General features: G+C 42.1%; 1 protein-coding gene across 5 annotated transcripts; it reads right to left on the reverse strand.

Annotated features, from left to right (window-relative positions):
- Positions 1-939: 939 nt before the first annotated feature.
- Positions 940-23,648, reverse strand: qrich2.S (glutamine rich 2 S homeolog). Of its 5 annotated transcripts, none has more exons than XM_041578700.1 (17): positions 23,599-23,648; positions 22,156-22,627; positions 18,375-18,479; positions 16,494-16,604; positions 15,781-15,882; positions 12,122-12,860; positions 11,158-11,258; positions 10,004-10,117; positions 9,798-9,872; positions 9,461-9,625; positions 8,896-9,017; positions 8,269-8,334; positions 6,023-6,115; positions 5,383-5,542; positions 4,453-4,537; positions 3,612-3,716; positions 940-1,090 (listed from the first exon to the last, which is right to left on the reverse strand). In XM_041578700.1, exons 2-17 carry the CDS (start codon positions 22,561-22,563, stop codon positions 1,080-1,082), a joined length of 2,562 nt encoding a protein of 853 aa, XP_041434634.1. In that variant the 5' UTR covers positions 22,564-22,627; positions 23,599-23,648; the 3' UTR covers positions 940-1,079. The 5 variants fall into 5 exon arrangements, 4 of the variants coding, with proteins under 4 accessions (XP_041434634.1, XP_041434632.1, XP_041434635.1 ...); XM_041578698.1 differs by having other exon boundaries at positions 22,156-22,630; positions 23,599-23,647; XM_041578701.1 differs by lacking the exon at positions 23,599-23,648 and adding an exon at positions 23,063-23,575.
- Positions 23,649-24,177: the final 529 nt, after the last annotated feature.

Genomic DNA, 24,177 nt, shown 5'->3' on the forward strand with positions numbered 1-24,177 from the left:
AAAACACTACTTCCTGCTTTGCAGCTCTCTTGGTTTACACTGACTGGTTTCCAGGCAGTAACCAATCAGTGTCTTGAGGGGGGCCACAAGGGTCATATCTGTTGCTTTTGAATCTGAGCTGAATGCTGAGGATTAATTGCAAACACACAGAACAGTTATGTCCCATGTGGCCCTCCTTCAAGTCGCTGACTAGAGTTAGAGAGCTGAAAAGCAGGAAGTAGTGTTCTGGCTATTATGTTAGACATCCAGTCACTCCAGCCTTTATACATTACATTTTTGGCTAACTAACTATATTAGAAACATTTTTTATTTTGCACAGCCTATCTATTTACCCAGTTTTTAATTTCACACTGAACTATTCCTTTAAGAAAATAATTGTAACTTTCATTTGCTCAGCTCCATGTTGTGCACCCCAAATTAACCTTCCCCTTTTTTGTTTTTTTTGTTGATCCAGTCCCTCCACCTGTTCTGCACTTCATTTCCCCCGAATCCACCCCTCCCTACACACACACACACACACACAAGCACATGGCATTCACCATTTTATTTCACTTTCCACCGCCTCTTGTTTCTAAGAAAGAGGAAGTGTTTTTTTTTTCACAGGCCTGAAAAGCAGGGTGTAGTGCTGCGGCTAATCCTCGGCTGGGAATTTACCCCAACTTCTAATGGGGAGCTTTATTTTAGCAGTAATCGTGTACTCCCCTTCCCTGTCAGAGCACTCCCCTCTTTGCAGCTTCTGAGTATGATCCATTACCTGCTGTTATAGCAGTACATTTATAATGAGGAGACTTGCAAAACAGCAACAATCTGTGTAGGAAGTCACAGAAATATTTAAATTGAGTCACTGATTCTGTAAGGCCCAACTAGTTGGGTATATGCTAATCTGACAAGACCACCCCAATTTCAGTGCATCCCCAGCAGCAAAAATTACAAGTGGGAGTCTGTGCAGCAGGAGTTTTATTCTACATGACAAGCTCGTCTGCACACTGAGGTTTAATGGCTGTATCCAGTCTTATCTCCGGGGACTCCTGGCTCCGGAGTGGCCACTGCTGGGCAGATCCTGGGCGCTCCTGAGAGATTCAAGCCTGTGCTGTAGGATTGGAAGAATGGAGGTTTGGGCTTGGAACAGTCAAAAATGGCAGAATGCAATTTAAATGACAAGGAAAGTTAAACTAAAGAAATAGGCTAGAAATGTTGTACATTATGTTTTGTCAGTGTCGGACTGGGACACCAGGGGCCCACCCAAAAACCTTTGACCAGGGGCCCACAAAGTAATCTTAGACCAGGGGCCCACTGTCACTGCTATTATTCTTCCTTTTCACACTTAACCTCTATTCTCCTAGTTGTTTCTTTACATACTATAATCTATTATTCCATCTATTAAGTCACTTTGTTCTCATTGAAATAGGGAATGACCATGAAATAGGCTAAATGTCTAGCAGCATGAGGGCCCACTGGCACCTGGGCCCACCGGGACTTTTCCTGGTATCCTGGTTGGCCAGTCCGACACTGTGTTTTGTACTTCTGTACCAGCCCAAGGCAACCACAGCACTTTAGCAGTAAAGATCTGTGTCTCCAAAGATGCCCCAGTAGCTCCCCATCTTCTTTTCTGCTGATTCACTGCACATACTCTGTGCTGCTGTCACTTACTGAGCTTAGGGACCACTCACAATATACAGTACACATAGAATAGAAATGTCACACTATAAGGCTGATTAGTAATTAATACAGATAATTACTACATGGCAGCACAGAAACCAGTGCAATTAGCACACCTCCGAACATTTTGGAAACAAAAAGAGGGACAAAAAAGATGGCAAAGCGAGGCAAAAGGTTTGACCACGCCCATTTTGGTGGCCACACCCCCTAATTACCATGTTTATTTTACAAAATTTGGCAGGTTATGAAAGTTTGAACACGTCTGTGATTTTTTTTCTGTTATTAAAGTTTTGCTAATGAAGGTGAATTGCCCTTTAAGCTGTGAGTCTAACTTTTCCCAAGGGACCTGTTATCTAATATTGTTACAATTACTTATCTCAAAATTGTTACACAAGTTTCCAAGTGCACCTGGTGGCTGTTCTGGCCAAAAGCCAATTAAGTTAGAAACATTGTTTCTTTTTCTGGCTGTTCAGTGCAGAGTAAAACGGGATTTACCAGTACAATTGAGGGACTGCGGGTTGAGCTGTCAAAAGAGGGACTGTCCCTCCGAAAAAGGGACAGTTGGGAGGTATGCAATTAGCATCAGAATTTAGTTATCAGCCCTGTAGCATCAGTTTATATTCCAGGCCAACATCATTTTCTGCTTGATAATTTCTGACAAGCCCTAAACTTAGCTGCTCAGAGCCCACTGAGCATGTTAGAGTAGTAGACACTTTCCAAGATGGTGACCCGCTGTGACAAGTTTGAAGTCCTGGATCATTGCTGCTATTGCAAGCTGGTGCAATAAGTTCAGTATATAAAACATGGCATTTTTAGCCATATTCATTTTCAGGGTTTAGTTCTCCTTTAAAGGGGTTGTTCACCTTCCAATTACTTTTTTTCAATTCAATTGTTTTCTTTGATTGTCCACCAGAATAAATACTTTGTTCAGTTGCTGTGCATTTTTTTTCTTTTTTTACAAAATTGAAGTTTAATTTTTTTTTTAAAATTGAATGTTCCTGTCTCAGTCTGGCAGCTCCGTAATCCAGGAGCAGATTCTGAACTGTTACAACTTGCTACATTCATTAATACTTCGCCGCACTTTGCCGCACTTCGCCAGGCGTAGTTTCGCTGGCGCTCCGCAAATTCACTAAAATCCGAAGTTGCGCTCAGGGGTAGCGTAAGGTTGCGAAGTTGCGCTAGTGTTGATTCGCTAAGCGAAGCGAAGTTACGCTAGCGATGGTTAATTTGCATACGGCGCCAAATTCAAATTTCAATGGAGGAATATGTAGCAGCACTAGAAATGCCTGGGAAACCTTCAAAACATCAAATAAAAATGTTATTTTGCCCTACACATGTGCCCACTGTATAGTTAAGTTGCCATGAGTTAGGAAATGTAGGGGGGAAGGAGGGGAGCCCCAAAAAATGTTGGACTTTTTTTGAAGCAATCCCTATCTACTGTATTGCGCTTCGCCTGGTCTGAGTTGGCGAAGGAAGTCTAGCGTAAAAGGTAGCGTTCAGTACAATGCGCGCGTTAGTGAATTTGCGTAGTTACGTCCGTTGCGCAAATTTGCCAGGCGTAAGGGTGCAAAGTAACACTAGCGAATGTACGCCAGCGTTCGTTAGTGAATTTGCGAAGTAACGAAAATGACCAACGCTAGCGTTAGGCGCTTCGGCGCTTAGTGAATTTGCCCCTATAACTCTCTGCTAACCAATCAGATGTCTGCTTTCATCATTCTAACTACTTTAGACCAATGAATATTGAGTGCAGATGGTTGGTACATCATTTTCTTCAACACAAATTTTATGTACTTTTACATATACCAGTAGAATAATGGGAGTCTCAGTTCAGCAAGATGTAGAAACCAGCCATGTACTGGCTTACTGCATACCAAAATCTCTAGTGATTCATGTTTGTCTCACCTACAAAGCTCCCTGAGTCCCCCACCAGCAAACACTATTTCCCTAGGTACCTGTAGGACTTAGTCCAGCAGACTTGGCACTTTGGGGTCGAGAATAACAGGAAAGAATAGATTTCTGCGAAGTCTGAGAAAGTTTCAGCATTGTCCTGGATTTTCCTAAAAAGAGCGATAAACAGTCAACACAACGTTGCTAATGGGTAGTTGATAAAATGTGCAGAGGTCTGACTGCCTTAGTGGGCACAATATAAGAGTTCTGTGTGTCTCATTGCCATTATTTATCTAAATTTGTCAATGCCTGTGGTTGGCCTTACAGGCAGCCTATGTACACTGCCAAACTGACTCCTCACCATTTAGGGTAAGGCCAGACGAGGAGATTCTGGGAGATTTTATCGCCTGGCGACTTATCGCCACGTCTTTTGTGCGACTATCTCCCCGAACTGCCTCAGAGTCTTTTCCCCATAGGCTACAGCTCAAAATCGCATGCGCTTTAGATTTTGAGCTGTAGCCTATGGGGAAAAGACGCTGAGGCAGTTCGGGGAGATAGTCGTGCAAAAGACGTGGCGATAAGTCGCCAGGCGACAAAATCTCCCCGAATCTCCTCGTCTGGCCTTACCCTTAGAGGTGCTGTTTTTGGGTAACATATGCGCTCACCATCAACAGTGTAACTAGAAACTAATCATCAAAGTGAAAAAATTGGTGTATCATTCCCTGTTTTACATCTTCAGTGGTCCCCCATCCCTGCATGTAAACTTGTAAGTTGACATCTTTATCCTACAGTTTTCTGCCTTTTTGCTGATCTATATCAATTTATTTATGGTTAAGGGTCCTTACAGATCCAGCGGCTCCCAAGCAGGTGAATTCCCACCACTCTTTTCGTTCATAATCCACTTACCATCCTTGATGCTATAAATGGCTGGTAGACGTGAATCCATCCTTCCTCTATAGATGTGTCCATTCAGCCCAAGAATATCTTCTTCCTGAGTGTATGAAGAAGAAGGGTTAGAAGGAAAAAAGGGGTATTAGCGCATGCTGTTGTAGCTGTAAAAAACAAATACAATTTGGAAAATACCAGGACTGGCTATTTGTCTCTGATGGAATGAAATTAGTTGATGTAAGAGTCCTAGGGGCAGATTCACTAAAGGGCAAAGTGACTAACGCTGGTGAAAATTCGCCAGCGTGACGTCATTTCGGTACTTCGCTGGCTAGCGAAGGAGATAGACTCTAGTGGTACTTCGCTCCCTGACGCCTGGTGAATTTACGATCTGGTGAATGGACGTAACTACGCAAATTCACTAAGATGCGGATTTTACTGAACGTTACCTCTTACGCCAGACTTGCCTTCGCCACCTCAGACCAGGCGAAGTGCAATAGAGCAGATAGGAGTTACAAAAAAAATAGTTGATCATTTTCCCAAAAAACGCTAGTGTCTGGGGTACCCGGCTTCCCCCCTACATTTCCTAACATATGGCGCATAAACTATACACTGGGCTCATGTGTAGGACAATATAACAATTTTATTTTATTATTCCCGGGCTTGTGTAGCGTAATGTATTTGCTGCAACATATACGTCCATTCAACTTTAACTTTTTGCCGTATGCAAATTAGCCAATGCTAGCGCAACTTAGACCCGCTTGGCGCAGTAGCGCTAGCGCAACTTTGCCAGCATTCGGCGCCCTGGACGCAACTTTGGATTTTAGTGAATTAGCGTTGTCCTGGCAGGTTAGTGAATTTGCCCAAATGACTGTTATGAAAACTCTTGACTACTCGAATTAAATACAAGAATATCATCTTTACTTCTCAAATATTTGTACCTTCACCCACCTTCTGAGCAAATCCTTTGCTGCCTTCTTCAGGAAAAATTTTTGGCGTGATGTTTTGCAACTTGGAAAAGTGGCGATGGGAATAGGTCAGCGTATGGCTACCCCCACATCTACGGGCACTGGACATGCAGTTATAATCCACCAATTCCTGGGGACGATCACTACAAGAGTCCCACCACATCAGGTTACATATCAACAAGTTGGTCAATAGTGACAATTCCACAATCCTCTGCACATGGCTAGGAACTCTTCCCTACGTATTTCTCCACTCTCTTGCACCACTGAGATTTCTAGACTAATGATTTACCCTGACAGAAGTCTCTGTAGTTTGAATCTGTCTGCCGGGTCAGAGAAGAGACATAGACAACTAGTCTTTTTATCAAAATGTATATATAATGTATTTATAATGATTACATAGTGTATACTTGACAAAAGAGAGTTTAAAAAACAAGGGAAATCTAATTCATTGGGGTGTGCCAAATTGTTTTTGACTTATCCAAACAAAAGCAAAAGTAATTCTAAAATAGGAAAACTGATTTACTCAAACAAATCTAATTTACTAAATTTAAGGCACAAGTACAAATTATTTTTGGATCATAAAGTCACATTTCATTATATTTGCCTTTCTCTTATACACTCACTTGCGGAAGTGTTGTTCCAGCTCGTACACACTTTGTGGCCTTGTAGAACGATGACCTGGCAGTCCGGGAACATTAGGAATGGTCAGTATTGGTCTGTATGGATTGAAAGGGAAAATTAATCAATTTATCATTCACTACTTCCTTATTAGTGGTGCATGTGACAGCTTGAATACTTATTTACTGTTCTGGATATCCTCTACATATAACTGTAGAAAGGTGATTTTTACAGCTCTGTTTTTATTTATACATGACTCTTACCAGTGGATATTGTCCCTAAAATTGCCTCTTTCACACTAAAGCAAGAAAATATGGCCCGGTATTTTAACCAGCTGCATACCTTCCAATATTTAAGGTCACTTCCTCAATTCATCCAGACCAGGGCCGCCATCAGAGGGGCACAGGGTGTACATTTGTACCGGGCCTAAAGGGGGCCCAGCTGTGCTGCACTTTTTGAATTATCCAGGCCCCCCTTGAAAGCGCTAAACCGCTAAAGAGCCAAAATCCCGAAGAGCCGAACTCCCAAAGAGCCGAACTCCAGAAGAGCCAAATACCCAAAAACCTGAAGCCGCAAAATGAGCCAAAGCACCGAAAAGACCTGAAACCACGAAAAGACCCGAAGTTGAAGTCCTGAAGCCAGGAAAAGACCCCAAGCCACAAAAGGAGCCAAAGCTGAAGCCACAAAGCCGCAAAAAGACCCTAAGCCACGAAAGTAGCCTAAGGTAAGTTCCACTGAACACCACTGTGTTTTTTTTTTATTTAAACCCCTGGCCACCAATGTAATATTTTAATACTATATAGGCCCCTCCCTTGGTCATCAATGTTATTGTTAAATATCCTATGGGGCTCCTGGCGCCAAAGTTTTTTTTTTTAAATTTATTGGGGTCCTGATCACCAATAATTTTTTTTAACTTGTATGGGGGCCCTGACCACCAATGTGTTTTTAAAAACTTTTATGTGGGACCCTGGCCGCCAATGTTTTAATTAACTTATAATGGGGTCCTAAACACAAATAGCTTTTTATAACTTGTGTGTGGGATTTTTACAGTTTTTAACACTGTCTTTGTGGCCTTTTTACTGTGGTGTGGGGTGGGCAGGATTTGGTATAGGGCTTGGGGCTGGGCGGGGACCAGGTGGCCCAGAAAATTTTGTTGTACGGGGCCCCATGATTTCTGATGGCGGCCCTGACCCAAACCATTTACAGTTGGTTAGCGACACCCCAAACTTGCCAACACCCTGCTGGCTCTACATTCCATAACTTTCAGTCTGATCTGAAACTGTTGCCACAAAAATGGAGATGCTGAAGGTCACCTGCCTCCTCAAAATTCTCTGTGTTTAAACTGTTAATTCACTAACACTTTTTTCAGTTCAGCAGTTTTTTGATCATTAGAAATAAATACTTTTCTTAAATTACTTCCTATTTTCTATTTGTGATTTGTTTTTCCAACACTAAACAATGTGAAAACAATATAACTGAAATTTGGAGTGTGAACAGCCCTTTTAAACTCTACACCAACTCTACACCAACACAGCGTGGGAAAAGAAATAAAGAAAAAGTATTATGATAGGATCAGCTGACTGGGTGGAGTATAGAAGGCTCAGTGAATGTGCACATTTCTTGATGGTTTGATAGAAATTAAGCGGGACGTGTAAGAGGGCAAAGCAATGCTGCTTTACAGCCGAATAATTTGGCAGGGAGAAATAGTGGGCACTGAATCACCCAAATCACCTTCTGTCTACCCTATGGGATTTTTTTTGGATGTAAATGGATGTTTTAGCTACACAGAGAACATTTCATCATGTGAGGCTCCTGCCAAACACTGTTTTGCCATAAGGCTTCTAAACTGCCTCTTTCTTTAATGATCTGTGCTGAACACACATGGACACTAAACTCACACGCTCAAGAGCAGAGGTCCCCTATCTTTTTTTGCCCATAAGCCACATTAAAAAAAAGATTTGGGGAGCAACAAACACATGAAAAAGTTCCTGGGGGTGCCAAATAAAGCATATAAGTTATCTTATGTGGAATCACAGCCTACAGGAAGCTCTGTTTGGCCATAAACTGGGTTTTTATGGAACCAAAACTTGCCTCCAAGCCAGAAATTCAAAAATAAGCACATGACTTGAGGCCACTGGGAGCAAGAGCCAAGGGGTTGGTGAGCAACTTGTTGCTCGCAAGCCACTGGTTGGGGACCACTGCTCTAGAAAAAGACTATGTTGCTGGATAGGAATAGCCTTTGAGAACTTACGGGCCTGGCATGCTGATGTCCAAAGGGCGGTCGCAGGAGAGGCAGTGGAAGTGGGAAATCAGTTGTCTGAGGATGACAGATGAAGAGAATCAGTAAAATGTCTTTTTAGCAAATGCCGTACCATTTTATCTCCCCTTCCATTATTTCCTATCAATGTTTATAGCTAATGAATTGCATTTTAAAAACAATACATTGAAATGGACAATTTGTTTTTATTAAAATACACATATTTAGATATAAACAATGATAGGGTAAACATTTTATGCAATCTACACATGATAGATGACCTCTGCAATGCTAGGCCAAACTTTGTATATATGACTGATCCATATTATCTCATTTAATGAGACACAGTTTTTGAGCTTCCTTTACTCATTCTGGCACATCATTATTTTCTGCTGCCCAAGGTCTTGTCAGCTATGGCTGAATTAAACACATGTTAATTTTACACAAACCTTTTAAATGAACCCACAAATAGTGATTATTTATTATTAGTGATTATTTTACCCATATCCAACATGGGATACCTTGGGGTTCTTGGATTGTAGTCCACAGTTCTTGTATACCCATAAAGCTGTGCTTCTTCCCTAATCTTATTCCTTTGCCAAACTCACTGTAACTTCTTACTTTCGGATGCCTGCAGCCTCATCCACCTCATACTGGGGTGACCGTTCTTGCAACTGACGACTAATAGACTTTAAATGCTCCTCAAGCGTCTTCTTAAATGGGTCTAATTCCATACGATCTAACTAAAGAAGTAGTCCGTATTATTATACAGAAAAAATGATGTATGTACTTTATTTATGCACAAATACTAACAAATAGGAGGAAACGGAATTGGTGAAAATGATGGATGGACGTGGTAAGAGAAACAGAAAGAGCACAGAACAGAGGAAATATCTAACAAAGTGATTTGGGAATTCAAGTTAAATAATGGAGAGCTAAAAATACAGGTAAGTGGCAAGTTGCATTTTTGGGGAAACAGTTGATGCTTCACGGAGAAAGAAGATTTGAAGCACCTATAGGACACCAAGAAAGAAAAGAAAGAGTTATGGTAGGTAGTGAATAAAAGCCATTGGTGAAAGAAAGAATAAACTAACTAAGATTCTAGGAAAGGAGATCAGAAGAAGTAAAACATGATGCTTGAAATTGAAAGTAGATGACAATGGAATGCAGCCCACAGCTTCCTTACTTTGTTCTGCATCTCCTTGTTGGTTTTTTCCAGAACCTTCTGCCAGTCTTGTTCCTGTCCAGTCACTCGTCCCAGCAGCTCATTGACCATGTTGTTCAGTTGCTCAGTGGTGGCATCAAACTGGACACGGCTCACTTTCCCATCCAGAGCCTGCTTATCTGCTTTCTGCCCTCACACAAAAAGAAATACACATAACATATACAGGCAAGGAAATATTTAGGGGTACAACCTGACAAGGTAGGGTTAAGGTGTATGGCCAGCTTTATTTGGTATTAGATTTATTGTCACTGGACAGCTTCATGCTAATTCTGGAGACGACCCCCAGCATGGTGCTCACCACATCTATTTCCAGCTCAATGTGTTCCTTGTCAGCTTTCTTGTCCTCCATTTCTTCCAACTTCTGGTAGAGAACCTGCAGGTTTAGAAATAGGAATACGTGTTACACAACTGACCAACAGAGAGTGGACGATTGATAAGCAGCAATATTAAAGGCTATGCAAGAATACCGACTTAATAGTTTCACTACTGCTATACTAAACTCACATCAATGTGTCTCTGTGTCTGCTTCTGCTCTTCAGTCAAATACTTTTCCAACCTCTCACACCCTCCTTGGAACGTTAACATTTTGGTTTGGAGGTCGCCAATCAGATCCCCATCCTGAGGGAGAGAGAAAGTATCTCTATTAGAAGGAAGAAACAATATAAGATAAAATATGGAGCAATGTAGCCAGGAGATGTCAAAAACAGTAGGACATCATGGGCAGCCTCAAGTTTCAGCAGCCCTATATTATTAATGATCCAGGCTTTCAAAGCTGTTAAAGGAGCTCCACATCTTGGATTTTGTTCTGAGTATCCGGGGCACTGCACATGCTCAGTGGGCTGCTGTTGAGAAGCTAATTCTTAGGGGGTTGTCACAAATCATCAAGCAGAAAATGAGGGAGGCACAGATCTTCATTGCTAAAGGACTGTGGTTACTTTGGGCTGGTACAGAACCCTAAACATTAGTGCATTATTCCATAACTACTTCTTTAAGCTTTAGTTCTACTTTAATAAACATGTTATCCTGCATATGGTGATACACAGCAAAACAGCTTTTTGCAACAAGGCCTTGCTCAGCCCTTCTCTGTTTTATTCAGACTCTGCCTTACCTCTGACTTAAAATGAGTATTATTGTGATGTTATCAAGTGTACATTATAGAGATTATGTCAAATCTTCACAGGAGTTTAGTGTGATATCAGTTGGTCCTGGCAAATTATGTGATCCACATATCCCCCCCCCCCCAAGCATCCTTGATTGAATAATCAGGCTACTTCATGCTGTTCTATGAATTGTTTACGGTGCAGTGCTGCATGCACCAGTAGCTCTTTCTAAATAAATATATACAAACATACCCCTGACAGCCTTACTACTCTATAAGGAGGAGAACTGAAAATCTTGTACTGGGTTTGAGTGCCACCCAGTGTCTGTTTTTGAACATACAACATGGCTTCACTTTGGTTCACCCTAATTATGGACTTTATTTAAACTGTAAATAGCTGTCCAGAAAAGGATATTTCATTGTCCACTGAATTCTACACTGTTTCGTTACTGTACATACTCCCTTCCCACCTTTTAATGCTGCCAGCTGGACATTTGTGTTTAGTATGTTCTCACCCTTTAAGTTTTTTTCTCATATTCTCACTTCCACGGTCTCTTACCTTTTCCCTCTCTGCTTTCATTTCGTGCATAAATCTAGTAATGTTCATCTCATCCTGTAGGCTGGCGACATTATTACTGCCATCAGGTACTGTTAGTTTCCCTGTAAAGACAGATATCCCAAGTTTTCTTTTTCCCTCATGTGTACAGTTTTTTTGGAAGGTGGGAAGTGTATAGGCATTGGACCGGAAGTATAGAACAGTGGGCTTATTTATTGGTAATGGCCAGTATCGGACTGGCCCACAGGGATACCAGGAAAAGTCCCTGTGGGCCCAGGTGTCAGTGGGCCCTCATGCTGCTAGACATTTGGCCTATTTCATGGTCATTCCCTATTTCTATGAGAACAAAGTGGCTAAATAGATGGAATAATAGATTATAGTATGTAAAGAAAAGGAGAATAGATGACTGAGGAAAGGAAGAATAATAGTACTAAGAGTGGGCCCCTGGTCTAAGATTAATTGGTGGGCCCCTAGTCAAAGGATTTTGGGTGGGCCCCTAGTCAGAGGATTTTGGGTGGGCCCCTGGTGTCCCAGTCCGATATTGGTAATGGCAAATCACTGGGAGGTGCCAGTTGAGTGTAGTCATTTATCTACTGGCTCTTATCTTCTTCAAAAACCACATTAGCTTGGGTACGGCAATGTCATCTCTTTCTGGTTACCTGGATGGGTTTTAACAAGCACATGCACAGTACAGATTTATGTACCGCATATGGACTAACACTGGCAAAGGAGTCACCCGAGAGAACGAAAGAAGGTTGTGGAATGTACATTTTTTGAAAAGGAGCACACGCCTGAGGTAGCAGGTCTAGGAACATTGGAACACCCCACCAGTTATTTTACCTTTTCTTTTAAGAAAGGCTTGGGTCACCATCTTGGGGAAGGGAAATCAGAAGTGATGACTTGCTGTCAGTTTGCCATATGACCCATTTCACTGTTGAGTTCTATTAAAAAGAGAAACATTCCTTACCTCTTCCTTCTAAAAATGCTTTAAGTTCTGATCGATCAGCCTTGTTCCTCACAAGTACCTCCACTCTCTCCCTCAGCACACTATATTTGTCTGTTAGAGCTCCCATTTTACGCAGAGCCTCCACTGTATCTGCATAGCGCTGTGAAGCTCTGCTGCTTCCATGGGAGGAGACAGCTGGAATGGTAGCACTAGTAATGGGGTGACTGGAGACAAGTTGGCTGCTGATCTCCATAGTTATGGCAGCGGGGTCTTTGGGTTGGTCAGTGACCTGCGCAAGAGCAAAACTCATTCCAGGGAAATGAGCAGGCATTGTGCTGGGGGAACCCACCATAGGAGATCTAGTTGGGTGAGTGGAAATAGAGGTGTTAACAGCACTATAGGGGGGCACTGGACCACCAGTGGGAGTAGATGTCATGTCTGTTGAAACGTGAACAGACACTGTCGTTTGTGGTAAAACAGCAGCCAGAGTATCCCCTCCAGTTTGGGATAAAGGCCCTACCAGAGGGTCAAGAGCAGTTTGACATGGAGCTCCTTCTTGGAATTGCTCCTCAGATTGTAGTCCAGGTGGAGCAACCACTGTGAAGACAAAATCGGTCTGAAATGGTTCTTCAGCATGTGAGGTTACAGCCTGAAGGGAGACAGTGGCATATGCAGGGTCACTGGTTTGAGTCCAGCCAGTTTCTAGATCTGGAACCATCTTTTCAAAGGCAGGAAGGTCAGTGCATGAGGTTTCGGCATCCTAAAATACAAGAACAGTGTTTATAAACCCATTTTCACTAAGCCAGCTCTAGAATGCCTTTTATCCACCATTTTACTTCTGTAATATTTCACAATTGAGGGTTACATACATTTATAGGAATTCCCAGCCTTTCCATCTATTTTGATCAATGTACCAAACTGTCAGAGTGTTTTACATGGCAAATTAAAAAGCTAATTATTCAGTGACAGTATCCCTTTAACATTTGGGAGCTGGAGATAGTCCTAACTCCTTGCAGACTGTATTTGGTACCATAGGGCCAGGCCCGGACTGATAATGTACCAGTTCGGGCAAATGCCCGAGGGGCCGCTCTACCCTGCATTCTAGTGGGCCGCCCGCTGCCTAATTAGATGCGGTGCTCGCTGCACTTGCCAGCTAGTAATCACTCACACCAACGTACACGGCATGGTGGGACAGCTAATTAACTTATCTTTCAGCCCGTACCACGGACGGTAGGAGCTTTTACTTTCTTTCCCCCCCCCTCCCGTTTGCAGTCCTACCAGTGCCTGTGAACGTTTCCGAACTCCCTGTCATTGCTGATCTATTCATGCTCCTGACACTGACTTCTGTTATCCTGTGAAAGAGATAGATGCAAGCAGGCACGCAGCAGAAGTCTGACCCCTGTGACCTAGGAGGAAGTGATCAGCGGTGACAGAAGAATTTGAAGCCCCCCACAGACTGAACATCCATGCTGCACTGAAGCCGAGTTATAAATTATTGTAAGAGCCGGCTGTAAACTTTATGTTTATGATGAGGGGGAGTTTATGATTTTGGAATTATATTTACAGAAAAGTAGAGGCTAACAAAGAGCAAACAGTACCCCACACTATCTTTTATTCTAAAATGAATTTAAAATTATACAGTACCCTTGAGGTGCATCAATCAGTGTTTCGTGTTTAGTGTAATCGATTCAATACTAACTTAGCGATCAATTAATTTATCGATAAAAAACATCAATTAATTTATGAATTCATTTAATCAATTTGTAGTTCATTAATTAAAGTGCATTCAATATACAATCAATTAACTATGAATTAATTTTAGATCATCAAACAATTAAGGTGCCAGTGCTAATAAATATCAATTTTAAAAAAGATTTTTTTTAAAATAGCTTTTAACCATTTGCAAGCAAAATAATAGAAATAAAAGAGATTGAAAAGGAAAATAGGAGAGGCTGCCAAACAGAATGCAGTGTTTAGTTTAAAGTTTAAAGGGAGACGAGTGGGAGGCAAATCAAGAATAATGACAAATGCAGAGATTAAACGAAGAATGGTATTTGACCTAGTGAGTATTTATATGTTTTCTTTCATTAGTATTGGTGAACAGTAGCCTAACCTACCTAACTGCTAGTTGATCCAGAGGAAGGCAAAAACCTTCCTTATTGACTGTGAGGTGCTGACTTAGGAAACAATCATTTCAAGCTGGCAAACCACTGGTGCTGCCTTCTACTTGTCTTTCTACCTGCTGTATTGCTCTGTGGGCTTGGTAGGGTTGGGGTGGAGATTAAGAGCTTAGCAGAAGAAGCAACATGTAAAAGTGGGGAAATATAAAGCTTTTGGGCAAGGGTAAAAAATACACTTATGTATTATAAGGGATAATGAACCCCCTACTGTAACCAACGTAGGGCCGGCACTCTTGAATAAAGTGTTCATTTGCTTGGGTGCACAATCAATAAATTATCTCCATATTTTATATATACATATATAAAATATATGTGTGTATTTGTAAAACACCAGCATGCATTTACGTGTGGGCTGCTTTAATTTTTTTGCCTGGGCTGCTTTTTACTCCCAGTCCGGCCCTGCATAGGGCCTTTAATGAGAATGATGTTGACAAAGATTACATTTCATAGTGATTAGGAGAGGTGTTTAGACAAGGCACTCTGACTTATTTCTCCTTTATTCTCATCTTGGGTGAGCTGTGACTCACCATGTAAATATGGTATCTGTAGGCCGTTACCACTTGGAGATATAGTTTTGTTTGGCTAAAGTCCTTGTATCATAATTAGGAGAATTATTCATATTCAGTGAAGCAAATATTAATGCAACTGTTTGTGCAATGGAGTAAATGTTGTTGGCATATGGGCACAGTAAATCAACTATTTTAACACATGACACCACTTGTTTGCTCATTCTTAGGACCATAATGTATGTGGGTCTTTGTGAGCCTGCAAGGCACCAGGATCTCCCTTTAGCTATGCTCTTAACCCTGTCTCTGTCTTTTTTAATTGCCATGCAACAAATCGTTTTTATTCCACAAATTGCCAATAATTGTATCTTTAATGATTGAACTAACACACTAGCACAAATACAGTTTGGTGGCGTCATCTTTAAAATAGGTATATGGACACCCCTTTTATTTAATGGTTTTTGATCTTTCAACCACACCAATTAAAGATGAACATCATCCACTCCAAATTAAACTGAACTCTTTCCTCCAACACCCCCCCCCCCCTAAAAAATGATTTACAATGTAAGCCAATCCAGCTCCTGGTCAGTGATGTCTTCTGTCAAGAAGTCAGCCGGAAATGGCCTCATAGAAAATAAGGGCTGATGCATCTCAACTACAAAGCAGTAGACACTCATAGAAGCTTACAGTGTGATAAGCTTACTAATTTCCTTATTTGTTTGCAGCACTTACTACTGACTTCCAGCCTCCCCTGGATGCAACGTCAAAGCTTCATGAATGGAGTTTCTATGGCCAAGTAGCTGCACACAAGCCAAAGATCACCATGTGCAATGGTGTAAAACCTGCAATGATTGGACTCAGGAGCAATGACAACACGGTTTTTTGGAGTTATGAATAGTGCTTTTCAATATGAAGAACAGTTCTAGGTTTGGCCATGTAATGTAGTAATTGGGAAGTAAATGGGAAATATAGTGTCTTGGAACCCATTACTTACCATACCACGAGTCACAAGTGTCTCTCGTAGGATATCCCACCCCACAATGTTGTTCAGCTCACTTGGGCTCGGATACTGCATCAACCTTTTTTCCAAAGTTGCCTGCGGCAAGAGAAGCATAGTATATGTATAAAAGTGGAATATATTTGCTATAGTGTATTCTCTGTAATTCACTGGCTATTACACTATTATAGTCTGTAGAACAGGGATCCCCAACCTTTTGAACCCGTAAGCAACATTGAGAAGTAAAAGGAGTTGGGGAGCAACACTAGCATGAAAAATGTTCTTGGGGTGCCAAATAAGTGCTGTGATTGGCCATTTGGTAGCCCCATGTGGATTATCAACCTATACTGAGGCTCTGTTTGGCAGTGCACCTGGTTTTTATACAACCAAAAATTGCCTCCAGGCCTGGAATTCAAAAATAAGCTCCTGCTTTGAGGTCACTGGGAGCAACATCCAAGAGGTTGAAGAGCAACATGTTGCTCATGAGCTACTGGTTGGGGGCCACTGCTTTAGAAGGTCATTGCACTTTCAGCTGACCGGTATGTAACAGGCAGCTGGTAAATTTTTATGATTCCATTCTATGTTCTTGGAATATGCATTTATTCTCTGTGTTTTTGTGGGTATCCTGCCACACCACGAAACAGACAGGTAGGTTAACTGATTTTTAAAGTAGGACAGAAGATGTTGTGTATCTGCTGGACTGTACTTACCATGCGCTGCTGAAGGGACATGAGCTCCCGCTCCATTTGGGTCAATTTCTCTACACCTGATCTTTGTAGCTCCAGTTGGCTTAAACATTTTTTGATGTCTTCTTGCATAGTCTAAAAAAAGAATTTGGCCAAGGTGTATAAAGTTTGATTGACAGACTAAATCTAAAATGTTAGATTAAGATTACTATGTGGTTTCTACCACCTAGATTCTCCTCAGGAGCTGTGCCAACCTCGGACTCTTTTGGTGTGCAGAGTTCTGGGAAATCATTCCCCTTTGGTTTCTCTCATATGATATGTCACCCTCCAGTCACACAGTCACATATCACTTTGGTGGTTACCCACTGAATTTTTGGCTGTGGAAGGCTTTATTCTTGTTATTCTAATGTGTGAACTGCCCCTTGTGTCTTAAACATACTGGATGTCCAACTCTGGTCTCTATCATGTGGGTAGTCCCCCAGACCCCCACTAGTTTCTTGCATGTAGAAGGCAACATTTCACTCATTCTTAATTGTGAGGTCACTCTCCTTTCTCTAACATAATTCCCTTTGGCATCTAGGGCATGGGAGGCCCCTAGAAGTCTTAATTTTGAGGTCTCCCTCTTTTTCCAAACATGTGGGAGGTCCCACTCTGGTCTCTGCCAAGTGGAAGAGGGGTGAGTCACAATCCCCTTTTCTTATGTAGGGACCCTGAGATTTGGGTTCCCCTTTTAGTATTTGGACACCTAAGGGTTCTTTAGTTAACTTAGGCAGTTATGTCCCTGGCTGGGTCCACATTAGTTCACGGAGAATGTCCACTAGATGGCACTGTATGTCAATATAAAGGGGTTTAGCACCATGTGGTTGCGGTCTGTCCTGGGACTTTGCCTCACTGAGAGGTACTACAGGTCCAGGTCTGCCGGTAAAGCTAGTTAAGTGTGAGATAGTGATAGTAATACAGTAATAGCCACTCTAGGAGAAAGTCAGCACAGGGTAGCTAGAGAGCAGATGTGGCTCCACCGAGGAGAAATAGTGGGGTAAGGACCCCGTGGTATTTGAACCACTAGAGCAGGGACTACAGTGGGTGAGTTGAGGACCAGATAGGGTACCCAGACCCCAGGCTGAATACAGTGGGTGAGGTGAGGACCAAGTCGGGTGCCAAGATACAAGACCCCAGGCTGACAAACCCATGCCTTAGTGCTTCACCAAAGGGATAGTGCCCAGTGAGAGTGGTAACTCTTCCCCAAGTCTATAGTTGCTGTAACTTTGATACATATTGAATATTAGCCCGTCTGCTGTACCTTGTACCCCCTGGAGGGAATATTGCTGTTTGAAGCTATTCTATGATTGCTGTGAACATCAAAGTGCTTGTAAACTACGACCTTGCCACTGTTCTCTGTTAATAAACAAGTTATAGTTTACTGCAAAGAGACTGTCTGGCTGAATATCCTGCTGCATTTATCTACACCAGGTACCGGGAGTTGCAGGGAGTTGCACGGGTACACTGGGGGTCCGGGGCATACTACAAGCAGATTTTGCCTGGTCAAACACAGCCTTAATACACAGCAAATGCTTCACCCAATGGTGCGCTACACTTACTTGGAACATTAGTTTACCCTGCTGTCCGTCATGCTGGACACCACCATCACCATCAGTTTCTGTCACATGTGCCCATCCATGGATTTAGTGATTTTTGCCTCTAGATATCTCTAACCACGTTCCATGCATTAGAGATTCTTGGGACAATGTTGTTAATAGAGATCATACACAGTGAACTGGGCCTGAACCTTTTTCTGTTCTACACTGTACCACATGGTAGGCTTGGCCCACTCTGAGACCTCTGAGATCTGTCCCCAAACTGAGTTTTATTCATTTCCCATTGTCCTTTAAAGTCCATTTTGCTCACCAGTTCCACAGACTCTCTGACATTCTGTAGTTGGCTTTGAAAGTCCTTGTTGGCCTCCTGGAGAGCTGTAGTGATATTTAGCAGATCCTGCAGAAGCCCCATTGCCTAAGTAAACCAAGAACATAGATTATAGTAAAATCTGTGAAGCTGATGCTACCTAATATATTTGCCTTCCAGCACTAGGGACCATTTAAGGCATTTTCTGCATTTCCAGCCTCATACCCATACCAGAGCTAAAATAATAATAATTCAGTTTAGTTTGGTATATTGGCCTAATCCAAAACACATGCATTTGATGCATGTGGATTTTGATATACTTTACCAAATTCTGTATTAGGGTATTTTACTGTTTTAAATATTTTCCCATGACATAGTTGGAACAGTGAACTTTCCTAAGCCACTTGCTGTCTGGCTCTCGTGTACTGCACAAATGTGATTATGAAGATTTATTTTCATCGGTGCAGCCTTTTTATGTTCTGTGAGAGGCCTCCCTGCATATCAGGAATTTCACAGGGGAAAGCAAAGTTCACTGTCCTGTCCTCACTCCCTCCCCTTAGAGCAATGAAGGATTTAGACAACCCTCTCAGATTTCAGTAATTAATCCATCTCTGTGATGACGATGAGATGTTTGTTGACTCTAGTTGCTTGTTATTATCTGTAATGAGACCCAAGGGGGATGGGGGTGATAAATTATTTAGCTTTGGATTAAACAGCATTATATAGAATGTAATTTGGTTTATATAGTGGTTCCATCCTTTGTAATTTTATGCAGCAGGATCTACTCCAGTGTAGCAATTACTCCAAATGGTATGGGGCTATAAGAGTATTAAAAGGAGCAATATAAGGTTATGGTAAAGGTGTTAAATGAATCAGAGAGCTAGAGAAATTATATAATGGGGATATAGAGAGCAATGGGAGGGTTATATGGAGCAGTAGGAGGAGTTATATGTAAGTTTATACTGACAATAGGAGTAGTAATAGTGAAGATTACATTGAGCAAGAGGAAGAATTTTAGGGCAGTGGTTGGCGGGCAGATTTGTTGGCCACAATAAAAATGTACAACTGTGGGTGACAAATCTCCCAAAAATGCTTCTCCGTTGGAAATAACTGAAATCGCTGGCAGTAAATCTACACATTGGGAATTCGCCCAAAGTTGCCTCTGGAGGAACTCTCTGTAAAAGTAAGCGATGCAGTGATTTTACCACCTGCGATTTTAGTTGTTTGCAACGGAGAAGCATTTTTGGGAGATTTGTTGCCCGCAGTCGTGCATTTCTATTGCGAGCGACAAATCTGCCTGTCAGCCACTGCCCTTAGGATTGGTGAGTTAAGGTGACCATATATAAGCCAATATTATTCATTTTGTATGATATTTGGTGCATTTATGGCAGGAGATGAACCAGCTGTTATCGGCAGAAGACTTGGATATAAGTCGGCTTGTCAATCGGACCAGGCAGAAAATCGGCCACTGTTGGTGCTGAATCATCAGATACAGGTAGAATTCTATTGTATATCTGATAATTCAACCATACATGTGTGTGTTGTAACGAACAATCTTTCTTGAAAGATCATAATTGTTACGTCTATGGCCATCTTAATTCAAAGAATAATAAACAGCAGGAGTTACAGTGCAGATTAGGAAGAATCACAGGAGAGTTATATAGGAGGCGTTACAGGAATGGTATAGAGAGTATTAGAGATCAGTTATAAAGTGTAATAGGAGGAGTTAAAAGGAAGATTATATGAATCAATAGGAGGAGTTATTGTTTGGTTTAGATGGAGCCACGGGTGGGTTATTGGGAGGTTTTTATTGAGTAGAACAATGGGAAATGTAATAGGGAGGTTTATATGGAGTGTTAGGATGAGTTATATGGAGGGTTATATAGAGTTATAGGAGGAGCTACAGGGAGAGTTATATGGAGCAATAGGAGTTATTTGGGTGCTATATCAGGCAACAGGGGAGTTGAAGGAAGATTAAGAGTAGAGTAATTGGTAGAGATATAGTAAGGGTTATATGGAGCAATATGAGGTGTTATGTAGGTTATATGGAGTAGTAGGAGTTATAGGGAGGGTTTAACAGACTAATAGTAATAGTTGTACGGAGGGCTTTATGGATCAATGCGAAATGTAATAGGAAGGGATATATGAAGTATTAGGAAGAATAATATGGAGGGTTATATGGAGTTTTAAGGTAGGGTTGCCACCTTTTAGACCGGTGGAGACTGGACAGGGGGCTGGATTGTGACGCAGAGGGGGCGGGGTCATGATATGGAGGGGCGGGGCAGTGACATCGAGGGGGCAGACTATGATGCATCGATCGGCGATTGTCCGATCGCCGTGTCAATCATAGGGAAACCTGCAGAGTTTTCTTAATTTGGAAAACCGGGCAGGCATTTTTGACCAGGGCAGCCCTTCAAAAAACCGGGCTGTCCGGGTGAAAACTGGACAGGTGGCAACCCTATTATAGGGGGAGCTACAGGAAGAGTTATATGGAGCAATAGGAGTTATTGGGTGCAACAGGGCAGTTAAAGTGAGAGTTATATACAGCGAGTTATATACAGCAATAGGAGGAGTTATGGGGGTGCTATATGGAGCAATAGGAGAAGTTATGGTTATGTCCCTAACAATAATCACTAAAGATCAAAATTCTTGTTTCCAGGGTGTTGAAACTCCTTGCACATTCCTCTGTATGCTGGGGGTCTGTGACTTCTGCCTTCCTTCTCTGTCTCTTTAGTCTCCAGGAAACAGGCACCAAAAGAGAGGCAGGAGTGGGGATGGCTTTTTACAGCTGGACGCTTCCTTGCAGCTCTCTTAAGAAGGACTGTGCAGAACAGTGACTGGATGGAATCCACACACTGCCCAATAAGAGCACGGCATTCTGGGCTGCTAGGAGACACTTGTGTTGCTTACTATTTATTAAGCAAAAGGATATCTGGCGTAGAGATATAATGAACCAAGACAGCAATATAGTGTCATCACTAGGCGGATTAATTACTGCAATCTGAGAAGGGTGAAAAAGAGAATACATTATGGCATGGGGCAACTATATATATTATAGTTATTACTTCTGCCAGGCTACAAGACTGTTCCAGCCTGCCCAGTTTTGAGGGGTGCTGGGAGTTGCAATTTTTAACTGTTCCTGCAGTTAGCATTAGTTTTAGATAGTAAAGGAAAAGTTTGTCTTAAGATAAATATCTGATATGCTGAAGATGTTGGGCTGTGTTTTGGCCTCAAGTTACTGTACATTCATCTGAAATTTGTCCCCTGTACTATTGTCCCAAGACAATTTTCAGTGGTCTTTTTTTTTTTATAAATTCTTTGCTGTTTTTGAATGTTAACGGTTATTTGGTTGCTAGGCTCCCACTTACCCTAGCAACTAGGCAGTGGTTTAAACGAGGGGCAGGAATAGGAGGAGAAATACAAAGACGGTGTAGAAAATATATTATTATAGTAAAATATATATATTAAAATAAGTTAAAATGTGCCCTCAGAATGGCATTGTGGCTGCTGGGATCAGCTATCAATGATAAGATTTCAGGCTGAAACAAATGAAAACTCATATATAAAAAGGAATACAAGCCACTAGCTGTTGTTGAACTACAACTCCCAGCAGCCAAAGTTGTCTGGGGATTCTAGGAGGTCAACCATTGGAGGCTACATGGTATACGGTCTTGATATAAAGCCTTACTGAAACCATTCTGGGTAACTTTATGCAAATATGGTTTGGGAATCCCTAGCTGGGGTAATAATTATTCATTGCAAGCACAGTGACTCCTCCACTCACCGTAGATACCCCTTCTTCATTGGTCTCAATCCTCTTCTTCATCTGCAACATGTGCCACACATCCTCCACAGGGGTCGGACCCCCTGCCCTTTCTATAAGTACAGCTCCAGTGGGCAACTTGTTCACAGCTTCTGTCTGCTTTTCTATGTGCTTGATTCTCTCTTCCATCTGATGGTAACCCAATGCCACCTTCCCAGCCTGCTCTGTGCCATCCATATGTGCCCACCCTGACGGTGCTTTGTACAGGTCTCTCTCAGCCTCCAACACTTCTGTCTTAATATCCTGGATATTCAAGTGCTTGATGATTGCATGCAGTAGGGTGCGCAAGGCATTGAAATTCACTGTTCCTGCTTCTGGGGCGCCAATGGACAGGTTGGCCAAATCAGAAAGGCTAATCAGTAATGCCATCACCACCTTCCCCTGGTCAGTGCCACATTAGTTAAAGTATGCTGGGCAGCCAATGCATTCAAAGCTACTAGCAAAAGACAAAAAGCACAGCTATATCAGGAAACTATGTAATAGCAGAATCAGATTTATTGCCAATGATACCTTTGCCAGCTGCAGTCTATAAGCACCAGCAACGCTATGTCTCCTTAATTCTCCCTGCCCACAATCAGTCATACCCACTGACTTAGTGCCACCTCCATTTATCTCCCATTGGCTAGTTATTAGCATACACTGAGCTGATTAGCTGGAGAAGTTAATGGGCCTTTGCAAGTGCTGACGCAGCAGGAACAGCTGTTTGATGGCATTGCCTGTTCCTACGCAACCTCACTGTCTGCAGTTTATAACTCATCCATGTACAGGGCAACATAGCTTTACATGGCTATACATATATGTTTAATATATTTATATTGCCCTGAATCTGTCGTAAGGCAACACAAAGTTCAAGTACTCCAAAGCTCACCTTTTTGCCTTGCTGTGCAATTTGTATGGACTCCACTAGGTGGTGGTAACTTGTTTCTCACAACAGCAGAAAGAATACATACATGAAACAGTAATCAGAAGTACAGTAGGTGGTAAATAAGAAGGCTGCAATGATTCACAACAATGAAAATAACACCCTATATTGAAGCAGTTATTGATACATTGTGTGGGTCTCTATTGGTAACATTTCCCTGCTTTTGTACTGAGGTACATAACTACAGGGGCTGCACAGGGGACCTGGCATATATATGGCCCCCCGCACACAAACAGAGATGTGCCTAGCAGCATATGTGCCCTGAACTAGTACATCCACCATATTATCTGGAAGAATGAGAATAGACACAGGACAGCTGACATGGCAAGGGGAAAGATGGAGCTGGTGTTATGATGAACGTCTCTAATTGTGTCAAGTAAAAAGGGTTTTTTGGAATTGTGCCCACGACCCAGTCTGCGGACACCTGTATGGAAAGATGATGACAATATGATAGGTCATGTATTATCCAATACTAGGCTTACCTGCTGTGTGGTTGCCAGGGGAGATGCTGAGGAAGACAGGAAAAGGAAGTGATGCTCATGCGGGTGGAGGTTAAAGGACCAGTCCAGTGTAAAAATAAAAACTGGGTAAATAGAAAGGCTGGGCAAAATAAAACAAAGGTTTCTAATATAGTTAGTAAGCCAAAAATGTAATGTATAAAGGCTGGAGTGACTGGATGTCTAACATAATAGCCAGAACTCAACTTCCTGTTTTGCAGCTCTCTAACTCTTAAGGCGGCCATACATGAGCCGATAAAAGCTGCAGACAGACCGATTCGACAGCTTATTGGCCCCATCGGGCCTTCCCCCATCGATATCTGGCCAAAAGTCGGGCAAATGTTGATCGGACGGGACTTTAAATCACATTGGATCATAGACTGTGGTCCGACCGCCCGTTTACCCATCGTTATGATCCTATCGTTGGGCCCTAGAGCCACGATCAATCAGCCCGATATCGCCCACCTCAAGGTGGGCATATCGGGGAGAGATCCGTTTGTTTGGCAACATCGCCAAACGAGCAGATCTCTCCGTGTATGGCCACCTTTAGTCAGTTTTTGCTTT

This window comes from Xenopus laevis, chromosome 9_10S (assembly GCF_017654675.1).
Source record: "Xenopus laevis strain J_2021 chromosome 9_10S, Xenopus_laevis_v10.1, whole genome shotgun sequence".
NCBI classification, from domain to species: domain Eukaryota; kingdom Metazoa; phylum Chordata; class Amphibia; order Anura; family Pipidae; genus Xenopus; species Xenopus laevis.